We start from the raw sequence: 11,158 nt of genomic DNA on the forward strand, positions 1-11,158 counted from the left end.
GGTTTCTCTGGGGTAGGACAGAAACTGCCAGTGACGGAACTGCTGCCCACACAGTTGGAACACCAATGTTTGCTTCACCCATTTGTGGTGTCCCCTACAGTCCCTGTAAATTTACTGGGAAGAGATCTCCCGATAAAATTGGGAGCCACCATCTTGTTGCAGCACTGATGGACTGGTAGTTACCCTACCAGATAGAACTCTATTTCGATGTGGATACCCTCAGACTGGACAATGGTTGTTACAACCCCTGCAGGCTCACACAGCTGACATCTACTGGGGCCTCGTGCAGCCTGCGACTCCTGAAAAAGGGGGACTGATGAGTTCCTACCTCCTGTGGAAAAAATGGATCAGCTTCCTCGAACCCTCCACCACACCTCCAGATCCTCCCCATGTGACGCTCTTCTATGACAGACAAGAAACTCAGTGGTACCAACAGTCATTCTGTGACCAACTTGCAGGTCACACCTGGCAGATAGAGTCTCAAAACATCAATGTGGGTCCAGAGGGTGTGGCTTCTGCTACCAACCTCACTCAGGAGCAGGTGGAGTGTACATGATGGGAGGAAGCTGTCCCACTTGACTCACTCGTGTTACATCCTAAACATAAAGCCAAAGATCTAGGTCCCATGGTTAAAAGGGCCTTGGAGTGCACTGATTGGGTGCAGACCCAGATCCTTCAGATCTCCTTCTCCCCTGCTTGCAGTATTTATTGCATCAACTTGAAAGCTACAGATACAGTTTTGTTACAACATGAGCTGATTTCCAGAGAACATGGGAGAGAAAAAATGGATGGTAATTGGAAATAGTAGACAGACTTCCTGACTCTTTGTGGTCCAAGGGACCCACTGATATAGGCCTCTCTTCCTGCACACCTGTTTCTTTTCGGACCCAGTCAGATGGGCCGTTGTGGCTGCAGCAGTACTCCCACAAACCTGCTGCAAAAGAAGGCATTGCTCAAACCATAGAAGGCTTGATAAAATCCGGAGTATTGGAGCCCTCACAGTCTGCCTGGAACACTCCCATTTTGCCTGTAGAAAAACATGGTACTGGTAAGTACCGCATGGCACCTGACTTGAGATCCATCAATTCTATCCTAGCCACTCCCTCAAACAAAAGCTCACTCAGGCTGCTGATCTGGCACTTCCCGATTATTCACTTCCTTTCACATAGATGTTTCTGAAACAGAGGGGGTGGTGAATGGAGTTTTGTTTCAGAAAAAGGGGGAGAGAGAAGGGTGCTCGTGTACATCGGTGTAATGCTAGGTACCATGGAAAAACGCCATCCCAGGTGCACACAACATGCTGTAGGGGTGGCAAAAATCATTTTGAAAACAGCACACATAGTCATGGGACATCCACTAAAAGTACTCACATCACATAGTCTCGAATGTCAACTCACAGATTTTTACAATGACATCCCTAAGACAGCAGCGACTGAGTAAGGTGCTGGAGGCACCAAATTTGAGTTTCACACATGAGGGGATTAACATGGCAGACAGGATGGGAGTAGGGACTCCCCACATGTGCGAACAGGAAGTGACCAAAGAGGAAAAAGTGAGGCCAAGTTTGCAGGCACAGCCACTCCAAGGCTCAGAAGAACTGTTCACAGATGGTTGCTGTTTTGGACATGAAATAGAAGGACTGAAGGCAGGATATGCAGTTGTCAGAAGAGAGGGGCATACATATAAAACAGTGAAGGCAGAAAGGTTGAAGGGACAGCAGTCAGCGCAAAGGGCAGAGCAGTAATAGAGGCACTGAAGCAAGAGGAAGAAAAAAAGATAACCATCTACACCGGCTCAACGTATGCTGCAGGGGCAGCCCATGTAGAGCTGGGACAATGGAAAAGAGCAGGGTTTCTCATCGCTGGAAACAAACCAATAAAACATGAGGAAGAAATGAAGGAACTAGCCGAAGCCTTGCTCCTCCTGAGTGAAGTAGCAATTGTCAGGTGCAAAGGGCATGACACCACAAACACACCAGTGGCCAAAGGAAATCAAGCAGCAGACCAGGCTTCTAAGCAAGTGGTGGGATATTCCCCCTCACTACAAATGATAAGCACAGAGGAGGAAGTGCAACAACACACAAGCCTCACCGAGGAACACGTCAAACAGTGTCAACAAAAGGCCTCTCCACAGGAGAAAACAGTGTGGAAACAAAGAGGAGCGACAGAAACTGGTGGTCTCTGGAGAGGACCAGATGGGAGATTAGTTCTTCCCCCTACCATCAGACAGAAGGTACTGGAAGAGGCTCACGGAGTAGGACATGTTGGTCCTGTCCAGATGAGCAGGCATTTGTGCCATTGGTGGCATCCATATCTGACAGACATGACAAAGGAGTTCGTGCGAGGGTGTCAGGTATCTATGGTGTATAACCCGAGGCCAACAGTGAAACCGGAAATGGGCACATTTCTAATGATCACTAGGCCAGGGCATGAAATTTCCATCAATTACACAGACATGGTGGACAGAGGGTACAGGTACGTATTGATGTGCATTGACACCTTCACAGGATGGCCAGAGGCATGGCCTACAAAAAAGGAAGACAGCAAATCGGTGATTAAATGTTTGATTAATCACTACATTCCAAGACATGGGTTTCCGGAAAAAATCAGATCTGACAATGGTACACACTTTAAGCACACACATCTCCAGCAGGTGGAGACAATGTTGGGGTTGAAGCCTGCATTTGGTACAGTGTATCACCCACAGTCACAGGGAAAGGTTGAGAGAATGAACCAGAACATTAAAGGTAAATTGGCTAAAATCTGTGCACAGACAAAATTAAACTGGGTGGATGCATTACCACTAGCTCTGATGTCAGTCAGGAGCTCTGTGAACCAGAGAACAGGGTTTACTCCATATGAGTTATTGACAGGAAGACACTTTCCAGGCCCAGGAGCTGGACTGAAAATGCAAGAAGGGTTTGAAAATAAGGTGTCCCACAGAGCATATTTTAATGAACTGCAAGCTCTCGTTTCAGGTTTCTCCAACCAGGGGGGTGAGAGAAGCACACACGGGAAGCAGTACACAGTGCCACAAGCTGACTGGGTGCTGCTGAAGGTGATAAAACGGAAGTGGTCGGAGCCAAGGTGGACAGGACCATTCCAGGTGGTGGAGAGAACATCTCACCTAACCCAAAGAGAGGAGTGTTAAAATGGGGATGCGGGGAAATCCTAGGCTGTTGGGTGGGTTAGCAGTGTGAATTGTTATCATTTGCTACTTTTATGGCTATTTTAGTTACATGTGGTTGTTGTTGTATTCCTTGTATTCGTAGCTTTGTCCAAAGGGTGATCACCACCGCTGCGGAGAAGAGAGATGGTCAGCACATGCATATGATGCCCCTGTTGACAAACGCAGCTGATGATGAGCACCAGGCGGATCAACTCCAATTTGAGGAGTGATCTCTTAGAAGAGATCAAAAGGGGGAAAATGTGGATATACAACACAACCCTGCAGTGATATTGCATGATATGATTGTCTTATATGCTTACTTATTACTTATGATTGCTCAATGATACTCAATATTGTGTGACATGCTTATCTTGGGTAACTCAGCAGTTAAGACAGTTAGAGGCTTTTGCTGAATAACAGGAAACCAGGGCCTGACCACAATACACTCTGACACACTTCACACTTTTCTTAATACAGTCACACACACACACACACTCACATGACAGCCCTTAAGGCACACTAGAAGTATTCTATTCTATTCTATATTCAAGTGTTTTGTTGTGTTTACGTTAAAATTATACATTTTCATGTAGGGGTCTGCAGTACACTGATATAAATTATACACAAGCAACAACGGGGTCTTAAAAGTATTTAAAGTCTTAAATTTCATATTCCAAAAATAAGGCCTTAAAAGTCTTAAATTTCATTACCAAAGTATTAAATTTCATTTACCATGGTCTTAAATTTTTTCTTGTCCTTTCGTAGTGTTCAATTAATGCCGTAACGTGATAAGTTAATACTTTGTGTGTGTGAGACTTCATAATATACTCGTTTGGTGTGACTGATACAGCAGTGCAGGTAACGTTACTGTTTACGTCAGTGTTAAGCTTTACGATCTGGACTGTGAAGTGTTCACGGTGCAAGAACTCTGGCAGTTGTTAGAAAAGAAAATGTCTCAGACGTGCTACTAACGTTAGCTCGACGACTCAGAATGTGCAAGAGTCTTAAATTCAGAAAGCCAGAAATACAAACAAATTGGCGGACGAGTCTGAGGGCAGTGGCGCTGAGGTTAGCACAACAAGCTGATGGGCGTGAGAGCCAGTCACACTGTGGCAAGTCAATACTATATAATACAATATTTCAAGCAGCCTTTAGATGCTTTAGAAAAACAAAACAGGATGAATAATCACTGAAACAATTGGCATATATTACTTTACCTTATCTAGCGAAGGTGTAACTAATTGCAACAAACCACACAATTTGTTAGTATTTTTGATTTCACCCCTTAAGAGTTCTTCGTGCACAAATATTGTATTAATTTCATAGGTGTCATTTACACTGTTCAAAAAAAGTTTAAGCTAAAAAAATCTGAATCACTTTATTTAAATAAGACAATTCTACCATAAATTGGTGCAGAAAATGTCTCCAGAATGCAGGAAATTAAGTGTTAAATATTGAATATTTCATCAAATAATGTTAAACTGTCTTCTTGTCTTGTTCTTGTTCACATATCTTATCAAAGTACAAACACACCCCAAGCTATAGTGTGTTAAATATGAATATATTATAATAAAATGTTTTATTAAATTCATGTAACTTCATAAATAATTTTCTCGGGTTTAAAATTCATACAGATTTTCCATTAAACAGCAGTGAAGTTGGTATTAAATTTCAGCCTAGTTGGTATTAAAAAGGTCTTAAAAAGTCTTCTACTTTTTTAAAGATTTTTTTACAACCAAATCAAATATAACATGATGTTGTTATGTTAAAAATGCTAAATATATATCATTATATTAAAAACTTATGGCATATCATTCAACCCTATTTTCATGTTTTGATAGAAATGTTCTATATTGGTGATATGATTTTATGTATTTTACATTGTATATTTTTTTCAGATATATTGTCTTCAGATGTATGCAATGTATATTAAATTTGCAATAAAAGTTATACATTTTAACATTTTTGAACGTATTCTTTGTATCTACAGAAAAATATGGGCCTATGAGTTGCTGTAAAAATAGTATAGTAATTGTATGTGAAATTACAGTAATTTAATGTAGTACACATACTGTAAATTTACAGGAATTTACTGGCTACAGAGTTGCGGTAATAATACAGTAAAAATGCTAAATTACAAGTAATTACTGTGATTAGTGTGCTGCTCCATACTGTACTTTACAGTAATGTTGTGGGTTGGTTACTGTGAAAATACAGTACATTAATTTACTGTAAATTGTTGTGAATTATATACTAAACTATAATGATTATTACAGTGTCATATTGTGATGTTACAGTAGGATGTTAATTTTATAGTACAGTACAGTTGTGTCTGGTTACTGTAGAATCACAATACATTACTGTAAAATAATCACTGTATACTACTGTAAAAATAATCACGGTATGCTACTGTGAATTTACTGCAATTATTAGCCAGTAATTAAATATATAAATAATAAATTTTACTGTGTGAGTTTAACATTAGAAAATTAAAGGTCATCCAGATTTTAACATCCTGAAGGCACATTTGAAGTTTAGCTAACTGATGAGTTTCATCTGGCTTGATCGATAGATATAATTGAGTATCATCTGCATAACAATGAAAGTTTATGGAATATTTCCTGATAATATTGCCTAAAGGAAGCATATATAAAGTGAAGAGGACTGGTCCGAGGACAGATCCTTGAGGAACTCCATGACTAACTTTGGCATGCATGGAGGACTCATCGTTAACATGTACAAACTGAAATCGATCTGATAAATAGGACTTAAACCAGCTTCGTGCGGTTCCTTTAATGCCAATGAAATGTTCCAGTCTCTGCAATAGGATCTGATGGTCAATGGTATCAAATGCAGCACTAAGGTCTAATAAAACCAGTAAAGGTCCTTTGTCTGATGCAATTAGGAGGTCATTAGTATTTTTCACCAGTGCTGTCTCTGTGCTATGATGAACTCTAAATCCTGACTGAAAATCTTCAAATAAACTAACACAACAGAGCAGATAAATGTGTCGAAAAGAAAGAAAGCCTCCTGCTGAATATGCTCCATGTTGTATTAACAGAACTAATAACACAAGGAGGTCTGACTCACTTGCAAGGAAACTACAAGACTATTGTCCTAATGAATTCTGGAAAGAAATCAAAAGAATTAATAACTGTAAAACATCTTTGCCAACACGGCGCAGATGTGTATTTTTGCTTTGAAGGAGATTTTAGATTTGTATAACAGGCATAATTCCACCATTTTTTGTGTTTTATTGATACTTCTAAAACCTTTAATTTCTAGTGAGAATTCTAACTTTTTGGTATGCTCATCAGTCAACGCATGTGAAATGGGGTAACTCTGTCTCTGCCCCATTCAGTGTAAGCAGTGGAGTTAGACAGACAAACATGTTGTCTCACTTTGCTTTAATGTTTATATGCACAAAGCTGTGGGACGGCCCCTCTGCAGGGTTCATACTGCTGTTGGTGTGCTCTCGGTCTCCAGGGCTGCAGACCTGATTGGCAGGGTAATCAGTGGGACACACCTGGGCCCGGTGTGCCCCATGTGTATATAAGCCAGAGCAGCAGTTAGTCTGAGGTGGACCTCCTTTATTTTACAGCTTCTGTTGTTTGTTTGGTTTCATGTCTGCTTTTACAGCTCAATATCCATGCAGCACATTTTCACTCATCCACTCCCTACGCTACTGACTTTACAGACTCTTCCCACTCATTGGTTTTGCTTATTTTCTTATAAATAAATCACTTTGTTATTTAGTTTACCTGTGTGTCTCCTGTTTTTGTTCAGTCCATGAGCCGGGCTGTGACAGCTGTTAAACTTGTTTACAATAAAGCTCATTCCTCATTTAAAACACTGGTCACTTCAATTTTTAGGAGGTCAACTCTTCTCAGAATCAGAGGGGTTGGAAACAGCTCCTCACTTTTAAATGAGTTGTCCTGTAATTCACTTTAATCAAACTTTTTATTGATTACAACAGTTCAAATACAGCACATGAAATACATACACTTTAGTCACTGCTGTAAAGATTACAAACATTATATTATTCAGATTTTTGCCAGTGACGTGATTCTAAATCAAATCACTTTAAATGTCCTTTAGTGCTGCTCTGTCCACTTCTGTTTTTCTTTAGATGTGTCCACAATTTGCTGTGTTTAGTATGATTGCATTACACTAAAAGTTGCTGGAGTAAGATGGCCACATATTCTTTTCTGTATTTTCCAGTTCATTCAGATTGTCTGTTTAACTGAACAGAATCTCAGCTATGTCAAAGACAATAAAGAATGACCTCCTTATTGATGAAGATAATTACAGTGAGAAATGTCGGTTCAGGTAAACAACAGTCATCATGAGCAGTGAAACAGACACAGGAAGGAGCTCCACTGAAAAAAACTCAAACATTTACACAACAACTAATGACAAGATGTCAAAGTACCGCCCATAATGTTTGATTGACAGGTGATCTCACAACCAGCTCTCAGCAACAAACATGAAGACAAAACAAGTTTAATGCTTAACAGAATTTAACCCTCTGTTCCTTAGATGACTTCTGACTATTTCAGTTTACAGAACTCAGCAGCACTTCCATGAGGGTGATAAAGACCAAGTCCAGCATAGAGAGGCTGAGTGAATGTTGTCTGGACTCTGTGGAGGAGAGTCATGGTTTCAGAGACGCTGTAGAAGGACAGAATACCTGCTCTGTGATCCAGGTACACTCCTACTCTGGAGGACCGAGGACCTGAGACAGGAGTTTGGACCTTGTTGTACCAAAATTTAAAGCTGTTTTGGTCAAATGTTAACGCCCAAGATTTGTCATTGTGTCGAAATTCACATTCATCCGAAATCCCTGCTCTGCTCATATTCTTGTATGCGACTGCTACATCAACTCGCCCCCCTCTCCACTTCACCTCCCAGTAACAACGTCCAGTCAGACTCTCTCTACTCAGGACCTGCAACCATCCAGTAAATCTGTCTGGGTGACGAGAATAAGACTGTTGTTGACTCAAATATGTTGCTCTTCTGTTCCCCTCAGATAATAACAGATATGTGTTTGCTGTGTTTGGATCCAGTGTGATTTCACGTGTATATTTTAAGAACTCAGCTCTGGTCTTGGGCTCTGGTTGTGGCAGTAAAACATCCACTTTTCTCCTTGTCAGTGAGATGTTTTTCCATTTCTCACTCAGAGCGTCCTGTAGTTTGTCTCTGACTTCTGACACAGCCGCTGTCACATCCTCAAAGTAGCGCAGAGGACGGATCTTGATGCTGGATGAGTCTGTAGATTCACTGAGTGCTGACACTGAGGGGTAGTTGTGTAGAAACTGGTTGTGATCCTGTGTGTGTGAGAGCTGCTTCAGCTCAGCGTCTTTCCTCTTCAGCTCAGTGATCTCCTGCTCCAGCTTCTCCTGAAGCTCTTTGACTCGACTCACTTCAGTTTGCTGCTGGGATCTGACCTGCTGCTTCACATCAGAGCGTCTTTTCTCCATGAGACGGATCAGCTCGGTAAAGATCTTCTCACTGTCCTCCACTGCTTCATCAGCAGAGCGATTGATAGCCTCCGCCTCCTGCTGAAGCACCTTCACATCTTTCTCTCTGTCCTGGATTCTCTGCTGGATGTTTTGTCGACTCACCTCGAGCTCTCTCTGCCTCTCGGTCCTTTCTGCTGCAGCTGAGACTGTGTCGTGGCCTTTATGTTCATCCACAGAGCAGAGATAACAGATACGCTGCTGATCAGTACGGCAGAACATCTTCATCACCTCATCATGACGAGAGCAGATGTTCTCCTGGAGCTTCTTGAGGGGCTCCACCAGCTTGTGTTTCTCAAAGGCAGGAGATTCAAAGTGAGGCTGCAGGTGTTTCTCACAGTAAGAGACCAGACAGACCAGACAGGACTTGAGGGCTTTCAGTTTTCTCCCAGTGCAGAAATCACAGACCACATCTTCAGGTCCAGCATAGCAGTGATCAGCAGGAGCAGCTTGGAGTCCAGTCTTCGTCAGTTCCTCCACTAAAACTGCTAACATGGTGTTTTTCAGCAGGACAGGCCTCGGTGTGAAGGTCTGCCTACACTGAGGGCAGCTGTGGATTTTCTTCTCCTCCTCTTCATCCCAGTGGGTTTTAATACAGTTCATGCAGTAGCTGTGTCCACAGGGAGTAGTCACCGGATCCTTCAGGAGATCCAGACAGATGGAACAAGAGAAGGCGTCCTGGTCCAGCTGAACTCCTTTCTGAGCCATCTCACCTCTCAGTGGCAACGACTGAGTTTCACTTTCTCGGAACTCAAACTGGTTTGAGCTCTGATCTAAACAGCTTGTGTTTCTGCAGCGAATGGGGTCTGTCAGCTCCTGCACTTCACCACAGGTTGGTTACACCTGTCTTTAAACTGTAGATCTGAAGGGGAGGGAACAAGGAAATATAAGTTATGGACAGAGAGGAGAGGAAATGGAAAGTAACTAAGTACATTTGTACAAATACTGTACAATTTAAGTACAAAGTCAAGGTACTTTACTTGAATATTTCCATTTTATGCAACTTTACTTCTACTCCACTACATCTCAGAGGCAAATCTACTGTACTTTTACTCCACTACATTTGTCTGACAGTTTTAGTTACTAGTCAGCTGGAAAATGTTTTTTCTGAGCTGATGAAAATGAACTTGAAAATGAGTAGAAGTGTTTCAGAGGGAACTGTCACTTTAAGAGTTAGAGCACAGTCCTGATGACGCGGGCAGAACTGTAACTCGGTGTGACGTGTAATGGCTGTACATGCAGAATCAAAAGTTGCACAGAAGTTAAAATCATGAAGTCTGTTCATTCTTATTATTTTATGTCATGTTAGATAAGATATCAATGGACATTACACTTAGAACATGTTGCACGGTTTTGCTGTAGAATAAACTACCCAGCAGTATATAAAGTAGTGGAGTATTTTTACAGTTTGGTACTAGTACTTTTACTCTAACTTCCTCTAAATGTTACACTAACACTGTTTTTACACTCTTGGCATGTTAGCAAGTTATTACAGCCACAGTAACTCTGTTTAAGATCCACAACTTACCTGAAAATCCTGAAGAAATAATCAGGAGAGTGATGAAGGGTGTTTTTTTTCAATGACAACTACTGTGAGGAAAGCCCAGGATTTTATCAGCCAGCTCCGTGGGTGGAGACAAAAGCAATCAATCTCAGGCCATCAGATTAAGACCACCTTGTAGATCACAGATTAACACTATTACAGTTGTATGATAATATAGTAGAGTCCCTTCTTGTTGGGGCGGATTGGCCATCAGGAATTTTTCAGTTTCTTATGTTCAACTTTAAATGATACGTGACCACGCCGGCCAGCTGCTCAGCTGCAGCAAACGCTGTCTGTCAGAATGAGCCAAACAATTCTTTCAATATTGAGGGGGGATATGAGCGGCCCGTCCAACTTGAACCGATCCTCATTATTGCTGAAATCTGAGTGGCTCAACGGCGCCGATCAAAGAAGTTTCCTCTCAGTACGTTTTGTAGGGGCTGAACTCAGCCCAGGGTGGTGTGACAACCACAATTCAATTTTATTTATATAGTGCCAAATCACAACAACAGTTATCAGACTAAAAACCTAATTCAGATACAATCAGACAGATCACAAATAAACTACAAACAAGGAAAACAGACTGAAGCTAGGATTAAACATAAAGACATTAACTAAGTCACAGAACAGGGAACTAAGATAAGAGACAAAACAGATACTAAGTAAGCTAGAACACGAGACTGAATGAAATAACAAGGCTACACAGAGAAACACAGAACCAAAAACGGACCTAAACAGGAAGGACAAGGACACAAAACCACACTCCTAACACTCAGTGCATCATGGGAAATCCCCCGGCAGTATAGCAGCATAACTAAGGGATGGTTCAGGACTCACCTGAGCCAGCCCTAACTATAAGCTTTATCAAAGAGGAAAGTCTTAAGCCTACTCTTAAATGTGGAGATGGTGTCTGCCTCCTGAACCCAAA

At 41.5% G+C, this 11,158-nt stretch overlaps 2 protein-coding genes across 2 annotated transcripts; one reads left to right on the plus strand and one right to left on the minus strand.

Annotated features, from left to right (window-relative positions):
- The first annotated feature begins 1,003 nt into the window (after window positions 1–1,003).
- On the plus strand, window positions 1,004–4,524 carry LOC123965240 (uncharacterized protein K02A2.6-like). The gene is made up of 2 exons (XM_046041814.1): window positions 1,004–3,182; window positions 3,272–4,524. Exon 1 carries the CDS (start codon window positions 1,894–1,896, stop codon window positions 3,148–3,150), a length of 1,257 nt encoding a protein of 418 aa, XP_045897770.1. The 5' UTR covers window positions 1,004–1,893; the 3' UTR covers window positions 3,151–3,182; window positions 3,272–4,524.
- Window positions 4,525–7,109: 2,585 nt separating this feature from the next.
- LOC123965239 (tripartite motif-containing protein 16-like) lies at window positions 7,110–10,324 on the minus strand. The gene is made up of 2 exons (XM_046041813.1): window positions 10,216–10,324; window positions 7,110–9,549 (listed from the first exon to the last, which is right to left on the minus strand). Exon 2 carries the CDS (start codon window positions 9,393–9,395, stop codon window positions 7,719–7,721), a length of 1,677 nt encoding a protein of 558 aa, XP_045897769.1. The 5' UTR covers window positions 9,396–9,549; window positions 10,216–10,324; the 3' UTR covers window positions 7,110–7,718.
- Between the last annotated feature and the right edge of the window lie 834 nt (window positions 10,325–11,158).

Source organism: Micropterus dolomieu, unplaced genomic scaffold (genome assembly GCF_021292245.1).
Source record: "Micropterus dolomieu isolate WLL.071019.BEF.003 ecotype Adirondacks unplaced genomic scaffold, ASM2129224v1 contig_8933, whole genome shotgun sequence".
NCBI classification, from domain to species: Eukaryota; Metazoa; Chordata; class Actinopteri; order Centrarchiformes; family Centrarchidae; genus Micropterus; species Micropterus dolomieu.